This window comes from Photinus pyralis, unplaced genomic scaffold, assembly GCF_008802855.1.
Source record: "Photinus pyralis isolate 1611_PpyrPB1 unplaced genomic scaffold, Ppyr1.3 Ppyr1.4_LG10, whole genome shotgun sequence".
In the NCBI taxonomy this organism is placed as follows: Eukaryota; Metazoa; Arthropoda; class Insecta; order Coleoptera; family Lampyridae; genus Photinus; species Photinus pyralis.
The window spans coordinates 10,089,494-10,115,681 of NW_022170250.1; the positions used below are offsets into that span (position 1 = coordinate 10,089,494).

Sequence of the window (26,188 nt, forward strand, 5' to 3'; positions counted from 1 at the left end):
CGTAAAGAACTCATTAAAAGCCTATGTAAAAAGTCGAAATCGTTAAAATTTCCAAACAAAAACCGAAGAAAAAAATTGTGAATTGTTCGTTTTTTGAGCTGTACCTAGAACTACCTTTACAAATAAATTGATAGCAAAATGGGCACTTGCAGGTGGCATTTTTGAACTCTTCGTTTCTAAACGATAAAAAATGTTTATCAAAAAATTGGAATGTTTGTTTTTTTTTACTAAAATCGACCCTGAACCACGAAATTAACTGAATGTTGATGAGGTCCCTAAATGACATTGAGATTAATATTGAAAAAAAAATGGATTACTTTAAACGGAAATTGACAGGAACAATCCATTGTAACAAGTCGAACAATAGGTTTATTCTACAGAACTAGCAGACGACGAGTATAAAAATGGTTCAAAACTTTATTACTTAACCTACAAGTTTGAGATTATCGAGATATTGGTCAATTTTTGAACCGAATCAAATTTTTTTTCGCTTTGTTTTACCTTTTAGAATATTCCAACGACACTTAAAACAACCGAAACTACATTTAATATGCCATCCTTTTAAATCGTTGGAATCTTTTTTAAATACTTTTTTTCGATTTTATTTGAATCACTTGAACCTTTTTTGATTATAATTTCTGGAGTCTGAAAAATAGCATATTAAATTCTGTTTTCAAAAATATAACACAGCAGAGATGATATTCAAAAAATATTCGTGATTCAAACAACTTAAAAAAAATTTAAAAAGATTAAAAAGTATTTTAAAAATTTAAAAAAAGGTACGAATGATTTTCAAAAAGTTAAAATATTTTTGAAAAGATAATACAATATGCTATTTTTTAGATTAAAATATATTTACAGGGCGTTCCATTTAAAAAACTGAGGTTAGGTCCGACAACTTTTTTACCTGCCTGAAATTATCGAAATATTGGTCCATTTTTGAACCGAATCAAATTTCTTTTCGCTTTGTTTCACCTTTTAGAATATTCCAACGACACTTAAAACAACCATAACTACATTTAATATGCCATGCTTTTAAATCGTTGGAATCTTTTTTAAATACTTTTTTAATCTTTTTGAATTTTTTTCGATTTTATTTGAATCACTTGAACCTTTTTTGATTATCATTTCTGTTGTGTCTAAATAATAGCATATTAAATTCTCTTTTCAAAAATATAACACAGCAGAGATGATATTCAAAAAATATTCAAGTGATTCAAACAACAATTAAAAAAATTAAAATTAAAAAATGTTTGAAAAGATAATATAACATGCTATTTTTTAGATTAAAATATGTTTACAGGGTGTTCCATTTAAAAAACTGAGGTTAGGTCCGACAATTTTTTTACCTGACAGATTATCGAGATATTGGTCCATTTTTGAACCGAACTCGGAACCGAATCAAATTTCTTTTCGCTTTGTTTCACATTTTAGAATACTTCAACACTTAAAACAACTACAATTTCATAATATGCTATCCTTTTACATTAAAATATACAGGATGTTCCATTTAAGAAAAATTAACAAGTTTGACCCAGAGCATATGACACCTGCCTACTTTTTTGATAACACACAATTACGGAGATACCCTAAGAAGTGTCGAAAATGGGACACCCTGTACTCACTATCGATATTCTATTTATTTAAAAAAAAAATCAATAATTGTAACGGGAACTCGCCAACACATTTAAATTTTTTCGATTTTTAAAATTTTTGGGTTAATAGTTCCTGGATGCGGGCCTGACTTTTATTCATGTATGAAAGCTTGGTGGCGACCGGAAGTCGCGAGATAAGAGAAATTAATGGAATGTACCTGATCATTCGGATAATTCAGATACGGGGCAGGAGAACTTTATCCTGGAGGAATCTGACAAATTGCCTCCTTAAAAAAAGCAAATGAACGCTAGTGGTACAACAGATGAGCATCGAGACGTTAAAGATAGTGGGGGCGCGTCCAGGGAAGATATTCGTACGAGATTAGGTGTGAGACTTATTCTGAATTTTTAGGAATTTTGATTTTTTGAATCAATATTAAACTTTTTGAAAAGAGAATAAAATATGCTATTTTTTAGATTAAAATATATTTACAGGGTGTTCCATTAAAAAAATTGAGGTTCGGTCCGACAACTTTTTTACCTGACTGAGATTATCGAGATATTGGTCCATTTTTGAACCGAATCAAAATTCTTTTCGCTTTGTTTCACCTTTTAGTGTACTCAAACGACACTTAAAACAACTCAAACTACAATTTAATAATATGCTATCCTTTTAGATTAAAATATACAGGATGTTCCATTAAAAATAATTAACAAGTTTGACCCAGAGCATATGACACCTGCCTATATTACTTTTTTGATAACACACAATTACGGACCCTATAGAAGTGTCGAAAATGGGACACCCTGTACTCACTATCGGTACTGTATTTGATAGCACATTAAATGTAGTTTGACTTTTGTGTTGTTGAAATATTCTAACGGGTAAAAAAACGAAAAGAAATTCGATTCGGTTCAAACAAGGACCAATATTTAATTTTTACTGCTTTTGTTGTTCTATTTTTTTTCTCCGATCGTGCAATCGATTTTGTTTGTTCCCTATTACATTGACTACTTAGCAGCAAAAATATGCAAAAATATGCCATTTGGTGCCTTGAGATCGCTGCATTGCAAAATTGTCTTATTATGACTTAAGGATTCGCCTAAATTGTACCTTTCGATATTTTATTATACGGTTTCAGGTCTGCATATTTTTGCATATTTATATGGTTGTTGGTATCTGCACCTTAAATATGCAAATGTATCCCCATTGTTTATAAGACTATTTACTGGGTAATTTTTATTATTGCTCCAGGATTAGGAAATGTCACAGAACTCCAGTTGTTTCTGAATAACATGTTTACTCTTGTGACCTCGCGCAGACCGGCAACTTCTGTTTACAAAAATATGCACGTTATGAAATTTTAACGTCAAAGCGTTATTTTTAGTACTTTCACTGGTGTCATTTGCCCCCCGTGTTGTTTTTAGCTTCAAGTCGAAATCGCGTGGCGAGTGTTTACATCTGAAAATATCGAAATCAATCTGAAGGATTGGCAAATATTCGAGAAGTTTCAAGATCAAGATTGGTACCGAATCTTGTTTTGCTGGCGATTTGAGAAAAACACCCTTGAACTTGACAATTCAAAATCATCCCTAAAATTGCGCAAACAAAGGAATTGACGCACGTCTTTCGAAAACAATGTATGCGTGGGGGATTTCATCAATGATGACAATAAATTTATTTGCATTCCGATACAACCCATTGGGATTGGTCGCCTCCGTGGGTGTGTGCTAAAGTAGTAGGGATAAAAAAATTCGATCGCTACGTCACAATCGTTAGATATAAAACACAAAGCGCTCCGATGGTGTGACGTAATGCGCACCGTAGATGTTTTGCGGATTGGTGAACGTAAAAATCGATCTTGATATCACCGAGTGAAAGTGTGCCAATTTTCGTGGTGAGCCGCGATGGCGAAGACAATGATCTTTAGGTAAAATACCTTTAATGTGCTTGGGTGATTTTAACGCCGTTTTCGCTTTTTAAAAAAAAAGTGATGTAAATCGAGATTACTTCAGCTCGCGATTGTTTGGCAATGTTGGAAGGTTATCTTCGACTTTGAGACTTGCCGCGAATTTCGAAATATTTGCGTCAGCGAGTTTTCAGAAAAATACATTTGATAGCACGTACTTTTTTCAAGGTTAAGGTTAACAATAGCGCTGACTGAGAATAATATTTTGCTACTATGGTGATTTAACTGAGATAAGCTGTGTGTAGTGTTTGTTTTGGATTGGACACACCTCTTTGTTCTAACTGATGTCATACATTTGCCAAAACAATACAATAAACTCTTGCTCTACCAGCGTAATCCAGTATGGATCTATTTATTCTTTGGGCTATACTAAATTCGACGTTTTCAATGTTAATAATTTTGGATGCCATTCGGGTTGGTGAATGCACCTTTTTTGTTTGAACCGAATTTCCGCTTAGATAAGTCGCGCCTGTTCCCAGCGCCGATTTATTACAATTCATTGTTTTTCTCTACGTGAAAAGGGGCATACTATCTCGACTGTTTGCTATAAATAGCCAGATGAGATAAGATCTATCATGTACCAATTTTTCTAAAGTCATGGTATGAGTACCGTATATCTTTTCCAAATTGTAATACAATACAATATTGATAAAGTTCCTTTCGAAACATGGGGGAAGAATATTGGTGTGTAAATTTTCTCTGATTACCAGGAGAACAGAACATGACATCTTTTTGTACGCCTGGGGAACATGTTCCAACACCTTGTTTTCGTTTAAAGTTTTGCATCTGTGAATCAGGGAAATATAATGCGCGAGGAGGAGGTTTAGCATTTTTTTTTTAATTTTCTTTTGCTAAGTATTAGCCGTATCAGGGTAGCGGAATAGATGAGCACGTCTTTTTCCATGCTCATCACTTCATTTTTGCTTAAACGGTTGTACTTTTGCATCTTTGTTTTTGTTTCTGCCCCTAATACACGAAGTGCCTGTACGAAAAATATTGTTTTCTCCCACGACCTACCAGGAGAACAGAATAGGTGTGGTCTTCGCTTTAACGTATTTTGTATCAGGAGAATATCATGTACTAGGATGTGTTTCGGCTTCTAACACACGAAGTACCTGTACGAAAAATATTGTTTTCTCCCACTACCTACCAGGAGAACAGAATAGGCGAGGTCTTCGCTTTAACGTATTTTGTATCAGGAGAATATCATGTACTAGGATGTGTTTCTGCTCCTAACACACGAAGTACCTGCACGAAAAATATTGTTTTCTCCCACTACCTACCAGGAGAACAGAATAGGTGAGGTCTTCGCTTTAACGTATTTTGTATCAGGAGAATATCATGTACTAGGATGTGTTTCTGCTCCTAACACACGAAGTACCTGCACGAAAAATATTGTTTTCTCCCACTACCTACCAGGAGAACAGAATAGGTGAGGTCTTCGCTTCAACGTATTTTGTATCAGGAAAATATCATGTACCAGTATGTATTTCGGCTCCTAATACACGAAGTACCTGTACGAAAAATATTGTTTTCTCCCACTACCTACCAGGAGAACAGAATAGGCGAGGTCTTCGCTTTAACGTATTTTGTATCAGGAGAATATCATGTACTAGGATGTGTTTCTGCTCCTAACACACGAAGTACCTGCACGAAAAATATTGTTTTCTCCCACTACCTACCAGGAGAACAGAATAGGTGAGGTCTTCGCTTCAACGTATTTTGTATCAGGAAAATATCATGTACCAGTATGTATTTCGGCTCCTAATACACGAAGTACCTGTACGAAAAATATTGTTTTCTCCCACTACCTACCAGGAGAACAGAATAGGCGAGGTCTTCGCTTTAACGTATTTTGTATCAGGAGAATATCATGTACTAGGATGCGTTTCTGCTCCTAACACACGAAGTACCTGTACGAAAAATATTGTTTTCTCCCACTATACCTACCAGTAGAACAGAATAGGTGAGGTCTTCGCTTTAACGTATTTTGTATCAGGGGAATATCATGTACTAGGATGTGTTTCTGCTCCTAACACACGAAGTACCTGTAGGAAAAATATTGTTTTCTCCCACTACCTACCAGGAGAACAGAATAGGTGAGGTCTTCGCTTTAACGTATTTTGTATCAGGAGAATATCATGTACTAGGATGTGTTTCTGCTCCTAACACACGAAGTACCTGTACGAAAAATGTTGTTTTCTCCCGCTATACCTACCAGTAGAACAGAATAGGTGAGGTCTTCGCTTTAACGTATTATGTATCAGGAGAACATCATGTACTAGGATGTGTTTCTGATCCTAACACACGAAGTACCTGTACGAAAAATATTGTTTTCTCCCACTATACCTACCAGTAGAACAGAATAGGTGAGGTCTTCGCTTTAACGTATTTTGTATCAGGAGAATATCATGTACCAGTATGTGTTTCGGCTCCTAAAACACGAAGTACATGCACGAAAAATATTGTTTTCTCCCACTACCTACCAGTAGAACAGAATAGGTGAGGTCTTCGCTTTAACGTATTATGTATCAGGAGAATATCATGTACTAGGATGTGTTTCTGCTCCTGACACACGAAGTACATGCACGAAAAATATTGTTTTCTCCCACTACCAACCAGGAGAACAGAATAGGTGAGGTCTTCGTTTTAACGTATTTTGTATCAGGAGAATATCATGTACTAGGATGTGTTTCTGCTCCTAACACACGAAGTACCTGTAGGAAAAATATTGTTTTCTACCTACCAGGAGAACAGAATAGGTGAGGTCTTCGCTTTAACGTATTTTGTATCAGGAGAATATCATGTACTAGGATGTGTTTCTGCTCCTAACACACGAAGTACCTGTACGAAAAATGTTGTTTTCTCCCGCTATACCTACCAGTAGGACAGAATAGGTGAGGTCTTCGCTTTAACGTATTATGTATCAGGAGAATATCATGTACTAGGATGTGTTTCTGCTCCTGACACACGAAGTACCTGTACGAAAAATATTGTTTTCTCCCACTACCAACCAGGAGAACAGAATAGGTGAGGTCTTCGCTTTAACGTATTTTATATCCAGAGAATATCATGTACTAGGATGTGTTTCGGCTCCTAATAGACGGATTCGACAGAATCGATGAGCACGCCTTTTTTTTTACTTTGTTTAAACCTTTCCAACTGTTGTATCAGGACACTATAATGAATGGAGTCTCAAGCAGAGCCTCCGGCTCGCTCGGCGTTCGTAGACACAGCTTGGTCAAATTTTTTGTGCCATTTAACACTATGTCTACGAATTCAGAGCGAGCTCACCCCTCTTCATCTCTTTCTCTCACCTTCTTTCACCTCATCTTTGTGCTCTGTTGTCAACTCTTCCTCATCTGCTCCATCCTCGCCTCCCTTCTCTCCAGATTTTCCAAATGTACATTACCTAGCACCCGCTTCTCATCTTTGCTTGACATGACTTTCGACATTTAACCACGCCTTCTTGTTTTATCATCTCTGTTCTTCCCTACTCGTTTTTTAACCTTTCTTTGTTCTCCTTATCTTTTCTATTCTTCAATCCCTTAACTCGCGTTTTCGTTTTTCTCCTAGTCGACTCCTTTCCCTTTTTCAGCCACATTTTCACATAGTCCCACCTGCTTCTCTCCTGATACTGCATCCTTCCTGGTTTCTGATCTGTTACCCTGCTCCTCTCTTCTCCCTCTTTCTCTCTCCATTTTCAATTTCTTTGTCTTCTTCACTTCACTTGTCCATTATTTTCTCTTGTTCCTTTCTTCCATTTCATTACCTTCTCCCTCTCCTGCCATGTATCCTCTATATGTTTTAACCATTTTCTCCAACCTCAGTCTCTGCTTTCGACTTTCTTGTTTTTTTGTCTTGTTTCTCTCCTCACATTCCCTTCTCTTATGCAACATCTTCCTCTTTCTCGTCTTTCTATTTTTAATTTACTCTCTTCATCGAGATTTTCTGTTTTTCATGCGTTTCTCATTCATTTTTCTCCTTCTATTCCTTCCGCTCCTTTCTACTCCACCTGTTTCCTTTTTTAGTCTTCTACTACACTTTGTTTGTGTAGGAAGATCACTATTCCTTTCATATGATCCTTTATTCTCTTCATCCTAATTTTCGTTCTATATTCTTTACTTTCCCTTTCTATACCCTTTTCTCTTGCTCACCATCTTCCCACTGTCAACCTCCTTCCGCATTACTCTTTCTTTCCATACCATTATCTACTTTTTTATCCACTGTCTTCGTCGTCTTATTCCCCTTGCACTCTCGTCTTAGTTTCTTCATCTCTTCCATCCTTTCCATTCGCTATTTCGACCACATCTTCCTCTCCTTTCCATTTTTACGTTTCTCTTCTTTCTTTTTTATTATGCTAGGTCACAGTTTTTTCTCGTTCGCTCTCTATCTTCTTTTCCCTTCTGCTTTTCTTCCTCAACACTCCTCTTCCTCTCCTTGTCTTTTATATTGCCTTGTTGGGTAATACTTACTTGGCTCCTTTTACTCCCACTATGTATTCCCCACCTCCTCCTCTTCCACATATCATTTTTAGCGCATTTTTTAAGAATTAAAAGCAGTGTGCTATTGTGTGGTTTTGTCCGTCCGTCCGTCCGGACCCACTTCTACCGTTTTGAACTACTTTTAGGGGAATGGTCCTAGAGTTCTGGAATTTTTTGCAGTAGGTAGCCCATACCTTGAAGGTGTGCCAGACGGCCATCAAATTTCGCTGTCTAAAAGGCGCCCCCCCCCCCCCCACGAATTATTGCCTGAGATGCTGTTTAAAACGTGCATAACTTTTACATACGACAACCAATTGGTCTCAGATTTGGCATACGCATGCCTTTAGTGGTGCCAAGGGGGGGGGGGGGGGGGGTAAACACATGTTCCACCCTTCATGGTATTCTAATGAAAGGTCTTATCGAAATAAATTGGTTTGTACAAACTACAGCTTTCCCGTGCGACACTTTTTCCAGATCAGTGAGCGACGGGACCTGAGGGGACGGGGTGAGGAGGGGGGAATTCCTTTTTTTTCTCATTGTATTCTAATTAAAGGTCTCAACGAAAGGAACCGTTTTCTACCAACCACCGCTCTTCTTTTTGTTCTCTTATCAAAGTACGGGGAGAAGGGGTAAGGGAAGGGGGGGGGGGGAGTGGAACTAGTTTTATCCTTCATTGTACTCTAATGAAAAGTCTCAACGAAAGGAATTAGTTTCTACCAACCATAGCCCTCCTCTGTATGTTTTTCTATTTTTCATCCCTCCGACATCACGATCCTTCCCCACGCCTCTTTCTTTTGTCTCCTTTTTTCTCCCTCTCACATCCTTCAATTTTTTTCCATCGGCTTCTTTCTCTTCCTCCTTTCTCTTTCATTCTTTTTTTCATGTTTTGTCGCCACTCGTCTTTTCCCGCTTTCTCTAACCAGACTGCTCGCTCTGTCCACTTTTGCACTCGTAACTTCTTTTTGTGTTGTGTTTCTTTTCTCCGTTTGTCAATATTTCTTCTTTGGGTAAAATGGTCAACCGTTCAAATAAGGTCTTTTTCATCTCTCCTATCATCTACCTCTTCGTTGTCTTCTCTCTATCATCAATGACCTCCTCCGAATCTTCATGTTTTTTTATTTATTTCTCCCTCTCCTTCATCTACATGTTCCGTTTCATTTTCTCCATTCTCATTTTCATTTCTTCATTCGAATTTTCTGATATCTTTTCTGTTCCTCTTGCCATATTGTCCTCCCCGTTTTTCTTCTTTCCATTCCACGTTCATTTTTTACGTAGCTTATCTCGTAGCTTATACCTTGAAGGTGTGCCAGACGGTTATCAAATTTCGCTGTCTCAAAGAGGGGGGGGGGCATAAATTATTTTTTGAGATGCTGTTTTGAATGTGAATGTGAAACGTGAAACCAACTGGTCTCAGAATTTGCATACGCACGCCTTTAGTGATGCCAAGTAAAATGTTTGAAAGAAAATTGGGGGGGGGGGGGGTGAACACACGTTGGGGGGGGGGATTAATTAGCTTTCATGGTATTCTAATTAAAGGTCTCAACAAAAGGAACTGTTTTATAGCAACCGTTCTTTTTCTAATTCCTTATGAACACAGTCAGATTGGAGAGGGGGAGGGGGGGGGGTTAGAACTGGTTTTATCGTTCATGGTAATCTAATGAAAGATCTCAACAAAGGCTGATTGGGACGCCTTTAAGAGATCTCGAAAACGGTTTGTCAGAGGTAAGTACCCACAAAGGCAAAATAATTTGCCTGGACGAGACATATCTATTGGTCATGTTAAAACTTTCGGTGCAAACGCAGAACGGAGTGTCGGAGGAGTGTACTCTCAAAGGGCAGACAGAACGTCTAGACGAGAGAGATCTACCGGCGATGTAAAAACTTAATTGTGAATATCTCGAACGAACATGTTGTGTATCAAGAGAATATGATGTGTGAGAAGGTGTTTCTGCACCTAATACGTGGAGTATCAGTTTGAAAATTGAATTGCCCTGTTGTATAGTGTCTGAGCGGTAATTTCTGCTCTTAATATACTGAGTATCGGGTCAATTCAAAAGCTCGGAAACTCTTACAACGATTGTATCAGGGGTATCAGGCGAGGAGGTGGTTCTACTCCTAATAAATGGAAAATCTTGCTAGGAGGATGTGTCTTTCTATTCTCAAGAGATATGATCAAGCACATCGATTTAATGTATTTTATTTTTTGTATCAGGAGAGTATGTGCTGCCAGCGGCTAATTTTGCTCCTAATACACTGGCATCTGTTAGCAAAATTGTAACTTTTTTCTGGCTACCAGGGTATTTAACCTTTAAGGGACACTTTTTCAAGTATCTCGCCTGTCCACTCCGGCCCTGCGCGATTACCTTCGATCAGGGCGCCTGACCCTGGCGACAGTAGACAATTAAGGTGGCTTTCGTTATCGCGCAAAACCAAATTAGGTAAACTTCAAGGTTTTTACGCAAATTGTCATTAATATTAATTAGGGGAATACTGTTAAAAAAACAAAGTCATGCCTATTATTTACATACAATTCCTCATTACAGATTTGACTTGGACCAAAACACGATTTCGCCCCCCAGCAACGACGACAGCTTTCTGTACATCGGCTATCCCCAACTGGCAAAGAAGCTTCAGGCCGCCGCCGACACGAAACCGAACGTCTCAAACTGCACAATTGACTACGACAATCACACGGCTCCGTGCAAGCAATACATCGTAAACCCGGGCTGTAAGTACCCTCCCCCCCCTCGCGCCTCTCAGCCTCTCACCCCCCAATTTGCTAATTGCAGACGTCCCTTCGGCGGTGAAGAACAAACCGAAAGACGTCAAAATCAAGTCCAACGGCACGGATGACGGTTTCAAAGGCGAGGGCGCCGCGTGCGGAAGCTCCGTGGTGAGGGTCGCCCATCAGATGGTCTCCGGCAAGTATCCCATCAACCAGACGGCGATGGTCGACGCCGATCCCCTCCGACCGAAGAGCTTCGCGCCGTCGCGACGAAGAGGCAGCAAATCGCTACCCGCCTCCCCCCTCACCTCGCCGCAGACCTCGCCGAAGGGCAGGCGCCGGCTGACCGTAAACAAGTATTTCACAGGCCCGTTCGTCGACGCCGACAGCCAGCCGAACAGTTGGATTCTGCAGGGACTTTTGAGTAAACGCGAAATGTCGATGTCGGTCGAGCAGATACCGGAGGAGAGCGTCAAGAGTGATATTTTAAAGGCGATCTCCTCGCTTAACGTTCACGAAACTAAACCTAGTGTTAGCAGTGCGAAGAAGGAGTTTAACGCGAAACCTTCCGAGTATCGGGAGATGAACTTTTGGTCCCCCACTACTATGTAGTTTTTAAAGTGTTGGTGATAACTTTGGACATTTTGCAGAGACGGGTAGCGAATAGTTTATTTTATTATAAAATACTAAATTAGTATATTTAAATAAAAGACCCTTAATTTCTTAAGTAAAAGCCGAGTTTCCATATTTTCCGATCCTCCAAATCCGAAACATTCAAAATTACAAAAAAAAAACCTTCCTAGTTCCCATGCATTAAATGAAAGAGAATATTTTGCTGACAGTTTTCTTTATCGCAATTTCGCCGAGTACCTTTCTTTATACGTTGTGGCAGTGTGTGGGGTGCGGTAAGATGTTTATGGAATTTGCTGAATAGCACGCCGTATATAAATACTGGTGTCTTTTACTAACTTTTATTTCTATACGATTATGTGAAGATCCATAGGCGTACTTTAACTTAACGAAAACTATAACACACTTTTTCTATGATAGGTATCTCAAATTGGCACGACTCTTTCGTCTTGACTCCTCGGATGTCAAAACAAGACTCTTAATTAATGCAGAATTAATCCTCTCTCCCTAAGTCTCTATACTAAGCTATCTTAAAACGCCTATTTCATGGTGGAATAGAAATGGCGGAGATACGCTGTTAATTTTCATTATAACAAATATAAATTCAATGATATGACGAAGACAACAAATAAAGCTCGTTGAACTCCAATTGACGAAATAAAAACTTTAATGGGACATAAGGAATATTATTGAAACCATGACAATCTTTGCATTTTTCAATGGAATAAAATCGGAAAAAATTTACGTAAAATTATCGCTATAGTTACCAAGGTCTCCTTTGCGTTCCCCCCCTCCCCCCTCAATTTTCTTCAAGAAACCGCTATCCACGCCTGTGGACCTGGCACTGGTTCTCTCTATATAGCGATCCCAGTTGATTCTTCTCGGATATATCTATGATCAGATGGCGACATCATACAAAATTAGCGCGTTTCCAACGACACTAAGCACTGCCTAATCAGACGCCGTTTGCTGCTTTACATCTGATTAGTTATGGGGGCGCTTCACTCTCCGAAAAGGGGGTAGAATCTTTGGTCTGTATTTTTTAAATGGGCGGGGTTTCAGCCAAGTTTTTCTACCAAGCCAACACACTATACACTCCGGATTCGAACCACGCAGACCGTCTTTTTACAAAGACACGTCCAAATCGCCATCGTGGTCTTCACCTATTGCCCACCGTTTATTACCATCCAAACCGATGGATGGCGCCCAATCCGGTACCAGAACAGAGACCGGCCGAGTCCACTCCCGCCCAGCAAGTCACTGAAGATACAGAGGACTTGCTGTCTGTGAAAGAGGCCGACTATTTTCCTTGAAGAAATGCTTTAGAGGCCTTTATCGACTGCTCGTGATTTAATTTTGAGGCTTATCTTAATAGAAAAGGTCTATAAAGGCTCTTTTTGGAGACACTTTTTTAAAGACACAACTGGGACCTTTTCCAGGCTGTCTATTTTCCTTAAAAAACATACCTATTTAGAGTATAGACACATTTATCGATCACCCATGGTTTAATTTTGAGGGTTTTTTAAAATAGATGAGTTTTTTAAAGGTTATTTAGGGCTTTGAAGTCCCTTTGGAGACATTCTTAAAGAATCAATGGGGACTTTGCCCAGGCCGATCTACTTTCTACTGCTCGTGATCTAATTTTGAGGGTTTAGGCGAATAAAAAAGGATTTTGAGGTTATTTAGAGCCTTGAGAGCTATTAAAGATTCAACTGGGATCTTTTCCAGGCCGAAGGGAATATCTTTTGAGACACTTTAGTAACATTTATCACGGGAGGAGTTATCCAAATGGAAGGGATGCTTTTGAGGGTTTTTAGTGCTTTGACGGCCCTTTGGAGACATTTAAATTATCTGTCCTTTCGGTTGTGATTTGGCTATTCTGTTTCCGCCCTCATTATTTCGACAAGCACGTTTTAGTTCAACACGTGAAATGGTGAAATCCATGCGGTTCTAATTGCATCATCTTTAAATATTGTTCTTTGGGGTTGTGGGATTTCTCCGGCCTGGAGGATATAATTTGGATTTTATTAATACGTGAGTTGACTGGTATTTTTACCTTTTGCCATTGGAGTTTCGAACCGACTTATAAGTCAATCGTTGCGGCAAAATCATTTATTGATTGGAGGTAGGTTAAAGGGGTTATTATATGTGGTTATTTTCAGGGTTTTTACCTATAGCTTCAAATTTTATTTACATTTACATCGATCGAATTACGGTTATCAATGCCAGGTTCTTATCTAAATAACTGCGTGCGGCTATTTCGTTGTGGAACTTATGCGAAATCGAAGGCTAATCTGTAATCTCAACGCGTAGATAGGGAGTTGGGTCAGCTGGAATTAAAACACCTCCCATGGGATACACCTTGTAATGACTGGGCTCAGTAACAACATTTTCAGTGGTGAAGCTAAGTATCCTAGGCGAGTAACTACTAGATTTCATGGCTTTTACCCAGAAAAGTGTAGTACCCGCTACCCAATTTCAGTAAATCTGGTTGAACGGATGCGAAATCATTCAAATGCTTCATGGGGGAGCAGCATTCTCCTCTACGTTGGACTCCTGAGGCGTACAAAGTCGACATTTACTCAACTTCTTATTCCAGAATTTTCTGGTAAAAGCTCGATTGCCACTTTTCGAGAAATCGGACGCGACCATGACTCGTTAAAGGTGATAAAGGCACGAGTACTCAGAGTAGTGGGAGACCCAGGGCGTAGCCATCCCTGCCTAGTTAATTTAATTAATTAATAAAATTAAATTCTGCGTATTGTAGTGAACATTCCAGAAATTACGATAGACATCGAGGCGCCATGAAAGATTATAGTAATCGGCGATAAAGGACGAACGCGGATGTGACGTAATCTTTAGCGGAACTATGACGTGTTTTGTTTTAGAACATTCGAACAGACTCGCTAATACTCGAGAACACTTTATACGCAAATCGCGTTTCAAGACAGTTCCAACTTCGATGCGCTTGAGTTATGTTATAAATTGCAAGTGATAAATAATAATTGGCTATAATAGTGTTAGCAGCTATGAATCCTACCTATTACTGGAATAAAAATACCGAAGTTATTAATTAATTGGATAATTCCTCTTCAAGGAACTTGACGCGGAATATTGTAACGACAATCTTTGTAAAAGCGTTAAACATCCTCATTCGTTCGTAATTCATTAAATGTCCCCTGCACATGTGTAAGGCGACGGAGTGGCTCTCCTCCGGCCCCCTGACCCTTGGGATTTAGGTTATTTGCTGAAGTTTTCGCTTCTTGGTCCAGGCGGGTAAGGCGCGCATCTTTGCAAAACACCCGCCTCTCTTATCAGCGATAAAACACGTGCGTTAATTAAATTTCGCGCGATAAAAAAAAACACTTCTTATCGCAAACGACCAGATGTAACCTCATTTAAATTGAACACTGAAATACAAATTCAAGTGAGCTATCAGGTTTACACTTCAAAATTTTTTTACATACAGGGTGGCCCAACAATATTGATGGTGCTGAAGTCAAAATGACCTCTATATGACGTAGTTTACACAACTGTACATATGGACTAGGCACACTTAAAAAAAAATCATGAAATAGCTGGCTACAAGCAACCAACTCTCCACGTATTTTCCCGAAGTTCACGTAAGTTTTTTGTGATGACGTCACCATGTGACCGTGCTAGACGATATGTGAATATTCCAAACATCCATAGATTTTTCTATGAATATATACGCTCATTTGGCATATAACATAATAACATCATTCATTCATATTTAAATATATTTTATTCTCCCAACACACTATAATTTGTTAATTTAGAACTGAACGTTTTGGAGAGGTACGTTGGAGAATACCGGACATGGAATATTTTTCCAGTGCTCCTAAGGATTATATGATAGGTGTAAGAAAATGAACATTATTTTATTTTTTAATTGCTCGGCTCCCTGACATCTTAAAACTCCGGAACATGACATGACACATCGTGGTAAAGTAGCGCACTTCCAGTGACACTAAACGCAGTCTAATCAGACGCCGTTTGCTGCAGCACATCTAGTTAGCTAACGGTAATTATACTTACTTAATTGGCCGGATTGAAATTCCATAATTCGGTAATACCAATTGTCGACTGCAATTGCCTGGTCAAGCGAGAGGTCGGCTTACGTACTTTGCATGGCCTTGCTTGCTTCAATTCTGTTTTTAAATTAGCATCGCAAAACTAAAATCGACTAATAATTAATAAACGAAACGGAAATCTCGAAATTCCCACGGGAACGGTTACAAAAGTAATAAAAAGTTTTCTTTTACTATCGGCGGATGAAAACGGTTAAACCAATTAATTCTACACTTCACTGTCACCTCCTGGAATATAAATGTCTAGAACGGTTTTTAGTAACGAAGCGCCTGTTCGATTTCATCCATGTGCGTTCATTAACGCGGGTAGATTCCATATTAGAAAACGGGTGCTTCGTTACTGAATTGTGTTTAGTCTCAGTCTTAGCATCGATGTGGATGTGATAAATAGTGAAATGAGCGCCTGCAATTTGGAAAATTGGATAGTGGAACGCCTTGCACAATACAATCGAACCTTTCGTATCGCCAGTTAAAATTTGGTTACTCGCTGAAAGTGAATAGTTGACGAATTTGAATTCGGAACAAACCGTGCTTCGGGTTTTTCGAATTTTAATAATTTGGTTTATTTACTGGAATAATTTACCAATGTTTCGCGGTATGGAAATGTCCAAAATTACCCTTACAACTTGTGATCTTGACAGTTAACAAAAGCCCGAATTAATTGTCTTTAACCTTTTTACCGGTTGCCTTTTTAATAATTTCTAATAACACCCCGTATACAGAAGAGAGGGGCACAGTTTTGATTGACAAACTTGTTTTTTAACGTAACTAGCGCAATGAACGTTTTGCACCTTGGACTTGAACGCTTTCGTGGTAACAATTTGTTTAAATGGAAGCACGTTAATTCAATAATACTACGAAACAAATTTGTTCGCATCCGCACCATTCACTGTTGAAATTTATATCAGCCGGTCGATCGACTCCGCTACGTAATTAAGTTGCTCTATTTTCGTAGGCCACGACCACTTGTTACTTGTAATGGAAAATCGTGACGAATCTAAAAAACACCCCCGACAATAACTTTAGTCGAAATTGGTGGTACAAATTTTCCGGCTGCGCGGTTAACGATTGTTTTATATGAAACTTGGCGAAGAATTTTCGTGTCTAAAAATCGCCGCGCTTACGTTACATAGGTTTCCCTCGAAAGAATGCCTTTCTCTCACCCGATTTTTACTTAATGTTCTCGTCCAGCTCGAATGATGAAACGACAAATCCAAACGTTCACTTTCTTTCATGTACGTGTAGAGGTATAGCAGAATCACCGCTCCTCATTCTACCTCACGACGGTTTAGAACCGGCAACACTGCCGACTTCCATATCTTCGAATAAACAAAGCTTATAGGCTTATATCAACGCGCTTTCTCGCATACTAGTTCCGTTCTCTTTCTTTATGAAGCCGGTCCCGTATAAAATCCACGGATTATTATAGTATCATACAACTTCCACTGATAGGTACACACATTTTTGAGAGCTGGCACCGCGCGACTTTTTTACAAGAAGGAGAAATCTGGAAAATCTCGAACGAGGGTCCATTGTTACCTGTCTCAGGGGCGAGATTCTGCTAACACAAAAATTGTCCTATGCGCGATATGAGTTTCGATTCACTAATTTTCACATGTTCCGTATTTTAAACGTTGAATTTGTTCCTTTTTGGCATTGATTGAGAAGACTTTGATAACATGTTCGTTTCAGTTGAAATTAAGCCAACTCAAACAGAATGTCATGGTCGTATCGCTAAAGCCGTCATGGTGCCATAAAAGTCAAATTACATCATGGCTCATTTCAGCCTGTGCGCTTTACTTGCTCTTAATTAAGTTTTCGTAACACTTAGATATTTGTATTGAAATTCATGTCAAGTACTTCTCCTCTCGACAAACCCAAGCGTTTGAAGACTGCGACCATATCATAATTGCCCCATTAGCGTAATCTAAGATTTGACAACCTCAGTCCAGTTTTTCGAACGCATGTTGTGCGTTGGCTAATTATTCAAGCTAATTTTCATAATTTCGTTAGGCGCCCGTACAACAATGCCACCTTTATCTCCTTCTGATATCGTTAAGCATATACACTTGTGGTTTTAATTAAAATCGTCCCCAATGTCTCGACTTGGCTACCTATATATAGAGTCATAAGCAAAATGGAAATGGAACATTTAAGTCCAATTAGCTTCCGAGTTAAGATGTACCACGCAGTTTTTTTCCTTTTTTTGACTTACCTCGGCGAATTCGCAGCGGAAAGCAGGTATGATCTACTTTGTCTTTGTTTAACGTAGTACGTAGGTAAAGAATCTGTTTGAAAATGAAAGTTGCGAGATTTCACTTGCGTGCGATAAATATGCACTAATTGCGGGATGTGGTTTTTTAATCTTTACGAAATTGCGTAGTTTGCGGGAGAACATGAGGAGGAGGAGGTGTACTGACCTTTTTGATAGTTTCTTAAGTACCTACTTTATGATATCAGGATGTCATAGAGGTGATTAATCCTTAGGTACCCAGTTTTTGTGCTCTTCAGACAAATATTTTTGTAGTAACGCTTGCGATCATTCTTTGAGACAATTCAATCAGGAGAACATGATATGCCAAATTCATTAATTGAGTTACATTGATTACCAGTCAAATGGCACTAAGGATTTTTGTGCTGGCCTTACTCGTTTTAGAGTAGTTTTAGCCGATTTGAGAAGGTGCTCTAAGGTTTAGTGCGGTTTCAGCTCCTATCCCCGTCGAGGTTATTTAGCCTTTGCCCGGCAGCAGCCTCGCATCCACTTAGAATGTGTTCAGATGCCTCAACTGTCTGTCCACAAAGTCTGCATGTGGCCTCCGCCGCTGAAACAATCTTATGTAGATGGTATGGCCTGTGAGCAGCCCTGTAATGGACCAGAGATCCTTCCTGTTGAGGGCTGAAGCTTCCATAGCTTTTAGTAACGTGGCGTGGCCGTGAAGAATAATTTGGCCTGTCGCTGTCCTAATACCTTCTGCCAGTAATCTCCTCCCACTGGTGTAGGGTTTCTCTTATGTGACTTCTGTGCAGTCCCATTGGCTTCCGCCGGGCCAGTTCATCTGCCATCCACCATAGTGCGATACGGTTGTCATCAGTTGCCAATTTCTTTGGATTGCAGATGCCCTCCCAGACCATTTTTGAGTCGTAGGTACGGGCTACTAACGCCTTCAGTGTAGCTTAACTGTCTGTGACGATATCTCTTTTTGTCTCCATGCTACTCATTTTTTGCTTTATGAGGGTGAAAGACCCCTCTTTTTGTTTTGAACCGTCTTATGTACCACTTTTTGTGTAAGGTTTATACTGTATGGTGCCCCTAGGTCGGTGCTTTATCGGCATTATGTGGGGTGGGGTTTCGGTCACCTCTTGTAGACAATCCTCCCCAAGAATTACTATAGATGTCCCATCTAAGGTTCCCCGGTTTGAACCTTTTGGTTCGGTGCAGTGCTGTAGCGCTTCCCAAGGCCTGGCAGGTGCTCATGACTCCTTTTTTTTAAAGGAAGATTCAATTGCATTTTCCCAAAGAGTGCAAGGGCAATAGAGAAAGAATTATTGAGACTTTCCTTGCCAAGGTTACTGCTGGGGGGTATTCCATACCCCCCCAGACCCCCCGGTAGTACGTTCTTCTTAGTAGTTTCACTTATAAAACCCTCATGATAGGTTTTAGCAAAGCACAGTCGTATCTTGGTTCTAAGTTTTGCGGTCTTTTTTTAAAAAATTATCATTAAACGTAGTACCGGGGGTACGGAATACCCCCTTGTATACGAAGATTTAATTAAATTTTCCCAAAGTCTACCATGAGGGTGCAAGGGCAATATAAAGAGAGAATTATCGAAACTTTCCTTGGCAAGGTTACTTAAAATTCAAAGGGCTGTAACTTTTGAACTAGTAGCCCAATCTTGGAACTGTTTGAAATTGTGGATTCTACAGGCCACATTCTATAAGGAAAATTTTTTTCCGGGTCGATCTGAGACAATTTTTTTTTCGGGCCTAAAAAAAAAAGCAGTGTATAACCTTCCTTTTTAGCCAAAAATCGACTGCACCAAAATTTCTCGGGAAAACCCTCTTTCTTATTAATTTTGGTGCGTAGAATCCAAAACAATTTGTACTTTTTCGATCAGACTTCTCAATCAAAAGTTATAGACTAGAAACCAATTTGAAAGAAAATTTAAAGGGCTGTAACTTTTGAACTAGTAGCCCAATCTTGGAACTGTTTGAAATTATGGATTCTACAGGCCAGATTCTATAAGAAAATTTTTTTTCCGGGTCGATATGAGACAATTTTTTTTCCGGCCTCAAAAAAAGGCGGTGTATAACCTTCCTTTTTAGCCAAAAATCGACTGCGCCAAAATTTCTCGAGAAAACACTTTTTCTCACTAATTTTGGTGCGTAGAATCCAAAACAATTCGTACTTTTTTCGATCAGACTTCTCAATCAAAAGTTATAGACTAGAAACGAAATTCGAAAGAAAATTCAAAGGGCTGTAACTTTTGAACTAGTAGCGCAATCTTGGAACTGTTTGAAATTATGGATTCTACAGGCCACATTCTATAAGAACAATTTTTTTCCGGGTTGATCGGAGACAATTTTTTCTTCGGGCCTCAAAAAAGGCAGTGTATAACCTTCCTTTTTAGCCAAAAATCGACTGCACCAAAATTTCTCGGGAAAACCCTTTTTCTTATTAATTTTGGTGCGTAGAATCCAAAACAATTTGTACTTTTTCGATCAGACTTCTCAATCAAAAGTTATAGACTAGAAACGAATTTCGAAAGAAAATTCAAAGGGCTGTAACTTTTGAACTATGTCGCATTATGGCCTTCTCGTATGATGCCTAATAATTCTCATCTCCTTATCCTCACTCATTATGGGCTTCTCATACTTCTGTTATCTTGTTATTTTTGAAGATCGAACTCAGCTCCTCTATGAAAATCTGAAAATTTTGATTTTTATTTCTGTGTTTGATTACTTCTTTTTTCGATTTGTCCGACTTCTTCTTCTGTTTCCGTACTCGCTATCTCTTTCCGTTCTTCTCTTTCACTCTATTATTTTTGTTTTTTTTTTCAGAGTAGCTCTAGCAATAGAGCTGACTCAACAATTTCCCTAGCACTATGATGGTAGCCTTTGGGAAAAGGTAACTGGATCTGTTTATAATATCTACTGGGGGTATTCCGTACCCCCCAGACCCCCCCAGTGCTACATTCTTCCCTCCAATGCGTTCAACCCTTAGAACTCTTGTGTATGGAATATCTCCCAGAAAAGAAAAATTTGACTACCCTTTTTACAAAAAGTATTTTCCTAAATATATTGGGCGAGAACGTAGGACTGGTAGGCGTGGCAGTATGTAATCCCCCCCCCCCCCCCGCCCAGCAAACGAAGACTTTAATGCCATTTCACAAAGATTACCATGATAGTGGGAAAAGATAATCGATTCTTTCGGTGTGGTGGGGGTATTCCATTTTTCCGTATACTTTATTTCTTATTCTTCAGAATTTTCCGTTTCATCTTCACTACGGAATTTTATTTCCTTTAACGTTCCTATTTATTTTTTTCCGGTTTCCATTCTTCTCATTTTCTCATTTCCCAACCTTCCCTTTTTTACCCCTTTTACTCAACCTCACCCCGCATTTAACTTCCCCTTTATTTTCCTCTTACTCTCTTTTTTCGCTTTTCTTCTTCGCACCCTCGCTTGTCATTTCCACCCGTTCACATCACCTTCTCTCCCACCTTTCTTGCCATTTTTCCTTCGCGTTCCCTCCCGCTTCATCTTACCCGTTCCTTTCTCTTTTTCCTTTCGAGCTCTTTTCTTTTTCGCCATGCTCTTCTTGGGCCTATTATTTCCCTTTAGGTACCCATTTTAACTCCCCGTTACTCCTTCCGCTTCCGTTTTTTTAAATTTCTTTTTACCTTACCTTACCTTTCCTTACTTCTCACTCTTACTTCTTTATCTTTTTTTCCATTTCTTATCTTCTTTTCGCGCTCCCTTCCTGTCCCTTCTCTTTAACCACACCAATCATTTTTTCGTTTTTTCTCCCACTTTCTTCCCCTGTTTTGCTCTTTCCCGTCTTTTCCACTCTTCTCCCACTGCACCTTACGATTTACCTCCTATTTTTCCTCTTTCTTTGTATTTTTCTCTTTTTTTTTTGTTTTGTCATTTGTTTCTATTTCTCATTTTTTCCTTGTTTTGCCATTACGTGCTCCCTTTTCTTTTCCTTCCTTTTGATGAATACTATCTTTCTTCAGTACGTTATCTTCCTATATGTTTCTCTATCTTTATAATGTTACTTCTTTTATGTTTTCTATTAAACTTTTCCTGCTGATATTTTTCTTTTCCTTCTTCTCCAATCATATTTTAGTTTTCCATTGAGTTTCTCTTTCCTCGTCCCCTGTATTTCTCCTATTTTCTGGTTATTAGTTTCTTTCTCTCTTTTTTACTCACCTCTTTCTTCTTGGTATCTTCTCTGGCATCTCATTCTTCAGTTTTTTTTCCGCTTCATCTTCCTCTGGTTCAGCTATCTCTACTCGCGCACCTTCTGAATTTGATTTCCTATTTATTTCTTTCCGGTTCTCATTCTTCTTCTTCTTTCTTATTACTGACCATGTACTTATTTTTACTTTACTTTTTCTATTTCTAAACCCTTTCTTTTTCCCCTTTCTTATTCCCAAACCAATTCCTATTCTCATCTCTATTCCATCCGACAAAGACATTTCTCTCCCATTCTCTTCACATTTCTTATCCTTCCCTTTCTTACCTATTTTATTCAACCTCACCTCCCATTCCCTCTTTCCTTTTTCCTCTTCACCCCTTGCATCTCATTTCCATCCCTCCATATCACCTTCCATTCTACATTCACTTTACTTGCAATTTTTTTTCCTTTCTCTTTCCCAATCGCTTTTCTCTCTCATTCCATTTCCCTCTTCTTGTGTTTCCTTTTCCTTTGTTTTATTGCTCTTCCCTTCAACTTATCCGTTCCGTTCTCTTTGTTTTCCCTTGACGACTCGCTATTTTCCCACTAATTACCCTTTCCCCATCCTCTTCTTCGGCCTAATCTTTTCTTTCTTAGCGTCCATCGTCCATTCTTCAACGTTCTTTGCTTTCCGATCTTCTCGAAATCTTTTGCTTATCCAGTTGTGTTTGCTTTTAGTACCGAATTTCGCGACCGAAGGCCACCTTTCATAACATACTGGAACCTACCCACATTTCAGTGTGCCAGATACAAGCTCGGCTTCGACGAGCTGGCCATGAAGTACAACATCATCCAGAACAAGAACGACACATTCCGCGGTGACCGAATCGCTCTCCTTTACGATCCAGGACTATTCCCGGCGATCCTACCGACCGACGAGCTGAAGAACGGCGGCGTTCCCCAAGAGGGCGACCTGGCGAGACATCTTCGCGCTTTCGAGGAGGACATCGCTCGCCTGATTCCCGACGCGAACTTCGCAGGCTTGGGCATAATCGACTTTGAGGATTGGCGCCCGATTTATCGGCAGAACTTCGGCACCCTCGCGAAGTACAAGGATCTCTCCGAGAAGATCGAGCGGCAGAGGCACTGGTTTTGGTCCGATGCGCGAATTAAGGCCGAGGCGGCGAGGAGGTTTGAGGAGTCTGCGCGCGCGTTTATGGAGGGGACATTGAAGATGGCCCAGAGGTTGAGGCCGCGAGCCTCTTGGGGCTACTACGGATTTCCCCACTGTTTTAACAACGACATGGAGGAGAGGTGCGCCCCTAACGTTCAAAGTGAAAATGACAGGTGAGTTGTGTACGAGACCACCCGGAATCTATTTCCGCAAACTTTCAGAATAAAATGGTTGTTTGCGACAAGCGACACCCTCAACCCATCGCTGTACCTCAGACAAGCATTTTTCACGCCCACTCAGCGGGTGCAGTTTATCAAAGGACGAGTTCGGGAAGCTCAACGGATAGCCAAAACTCTGAATACGCAAAAGGAGCGCGCCATTATCCCATATTACACGGTGATACATCCGGATACGGATCGGTTCCTATCCGAGGTAGGTACAAGTAGAAATCAACGAAGAACTGCTCACGAATGTTACAGAGAGACGTGGTGAATTCAATTTCGACCTTGAGAGAGTTGCAAGTTGATGGCTTAATTGTTTGGGGTTCTAGTAAGCATGTAAATACGCAACAGAAGTGCGAAGACTTGTATACATTTATTGATACCGTTTTCGGTCCAGCCTTAAATAAATAGAACTAATAAGGGTGTCTTATTTGTACTACACCACATGAAACTGGCTGATTTCGTCTGCTACTGCCTTTTGGATTAGTTAATGCTCCAGTCCCGAGTGAGCAGCTTGTCCGAAGTAAAACAACCACAATGGATCTAGTCATTCTTTAGTTTCCGGTTCCCATTCTCCTCCTTGACCTCTTATCGTGGTCGCTGGCATATTCCCTTGTACCTCAAGAACGGATTGTCAGAAAAGGGTGGCGATTGAGACGTCTGCAAGAAATATATCCATTGGTGATGTCAAAACAAAAGCTATTTCGGTTTAAAAAAACCAACGCAACGTTGACGACTCGTTTGTATCTGAGTTCAACCCGTTTTGTAGTTACCAATCTCAATATTCTAGTATCTACCCTTCTGCTTGCGATCTCCGGCCTCCAATCTTCAGTTTTCAATTTCCAGAGTCCAGTCTTCAAGTTGTGGGCTCTGGTGTCAGTCTTCAGTTCCCTAGATTTCCACTTACGAATTTCAAGTTCTCTAACCGTCCTAATTTTCCGTCTCCAATCTCCAGTTTCATGTCTACGACTTCTCGTGCCTAATTTCCCGTTTCTATTCGCTAGCTTCCAACTTCGAGTTTCCGGTTTCCAGTCTCCTTATACTCCGACTTTTAGTCTTCAGTTTCTAAGGTATACAAGGTATATAAGGGTCTCCCTTTTTTCAATTCTAGGTTTTATTCTATATTTTCTATTATCAAAATCTCAAATTTCAATTTCATCTCGTCTGCGGTTGCCGGTTTTTCCTTTGTGTATCCGGTTTTCATTTTAAGTTCATTTTAAGTTTACAATTTTTCTTTTTCTAGTTTTCAGTGTCCGGTTTCCGATTAACGTCTCCCTATGTCCAGATTCCTTGTCTGTACTTTGTAGCCCCCATGATTTTCGCTTTCAGGCTTGTTTGTGATTAGCACTTTCCAACCATAGTTTACAACTTCTTGTTTCCCGTCTCTAGATAGATCCTTCAGATCGTTCAGATCCTTCAGACTCTTTAGATCTTTCAGACTTCGTGTTTCTGTGATTCAGATTGATCAGACTCTTGAGATTCTTCAGACTTTTCAGAATCTTCAGGCCCTTGAGACTATTCAGACTCTAGACACTTTTGAGACTCTTCGAACTCTTGAGACTATTACGCTCTTCAGGCTCTTGAAACTCGTTGAGACTATTCGGACTCTTGAGACTCTTCAGGCTCTTGGGACTATTCAGACTCTTCATACTCTTGAGACTATTCAGACTCCTCAGGATTCTTTAGATTCCTCACTCTTCAGACTCTTCAGGTTTTTCAGATCTTTCAGATCCTTCATGCTATTTAGATCCTTCAGACTTGTTAGATCTTTCAGACTCTTTAGATCCTTCAGACTATTCAGACTCGTCAGACTTCACGTTATTCAGATTCTTCAGATTCCCCAGAATCTTCAGGTCTTTCAGACTCTTCAGATCCTTCAGACTCCTCAGGTTATTCAGATCCTCCAAACTCTTTAGATCCTTCAGACTCTTTAGATCCTTCAGACTTTTTAGATCCTTCAGACTATTTAGATCCTTCAGACTCTTTATATACTTCAAATTCTTCAAATTCCTCAGACTCTTTAGATACTTCAGATTCCTCAGACTCTTCAGATTCTTCAGACCCTTCAGATCTCTCAGATTCTTCAGACCCTTGAGATCTTTCAGATCCTTCAGGTCTCTCAGATTCTTCAGACCCTTGAGATCTTTCAGATCCTTCTGGTCTTTCAGATCCTTCAGACTCTTTAGATCTTTCAGACTCTTTAGACCCTTCAAACTCTTTAGATCCTTCAGACTCTTTAAATCCTTTAAACTCTTCAGATTTTTCAGATGATTCTTCAGTTTCTTCAAATTCTTCGGATTCTTCAGTCAGATTCCTCAGACTATTCAGACTATTCACTCTTCAGACGCTCAGACCCTTCAGACTCCTCAGGATTCTTCAGATTCGTCAGACTCTTCAGGTCTCTCAGATTCTTCAGATCCTTCAGACTCTTTAGATCTTTCAGACTCTTCAGATTCCTCAGACTCGTCAGACTCTTCAGACCCTTCAGACTCCTCAGAATCTTCAGGTCTTTCAGATTCCTCAGATCCGTCAGATCCTCCAAACTCTTTAGATCCTTCAGACTCTTTAGATTCTTCAGACCCTTTAGATACTTCAGATTCCTCAGACCCTTCAGGTCTCTCAGATTCTTCAGATCCTTCAGACTCTTTAGATCCTTCAAACTCTTTATATTCTTCAGGCTTTTTAGATCCTTCAGACTATTTAGATCCTTCAGACTCTTTAGATACTTCAGTATCCTCAGACTCTTCAGAGTCTTCAGACTCTTCAGGTCTCTCAGATTCTTCAGATCCTTCAGACTCTTTAGATCCTTCAGACTCTTTAGATCCTTCAGACTCTTTAAATCCTTCAGATTCTCCAGTTTCTTCAGATTCTTCAGTCTT

General features: G+C 39.6%; 3 protein-coding genes across 6 annotated transcripts in view; 2 read left to right on the forward strand and 1 right to left on the reverse strand.

The window, feature by feature from the left end:
* Window positions 1-26,188, reverse strand: part of LOC116162064 (probable cation-transporting ATPase 13A3) — a 280,669-nt gene that overhangs the window by 181,552 nt on the left and 72,929 nt on the right. The window lies entirely within an intron of this gene.
* On the forward strand, window positions 3,371-11,507 carry LOC116162076. Its single transcript, XM_031475608.1, has 3 exons — window positions 3,371-3,526; window positions 10,593-10,777; window positions 10,839-11,507. The coding sequence occupies exons 1-3, from the start codon at window positions 3,504-3,506 to the stop codon at window positions 11,384-11,386; spliced, it is 756 nt and encodes a 251-aa protein (XP_031331468.1). The 5' UTR covers window positions 3,371-3,503; the 3' UTR covers window positions 11,387-11,507.
* On the forward strand, window positions 17,612-23,729 carry LOC116162072 (hyaluronidase-like). The gene is made up of 4 exons (XM_031475602.1): window positions 17,612-17,757; window positions 22,653-23,261; window positions 23,310-23,520; window positions 23,568-23,729. Exons 1-4 carry the CDS (start codon window positions 17,654-17,656, stop codon window positions 23,718-23,720), a joined length of 1,077 nt encoding a protein of 358 aa, XP_031331462.1. The 5' UTR covers window positions 17,612-17,653; the 3' UTR covers window positions 23,721-23,729.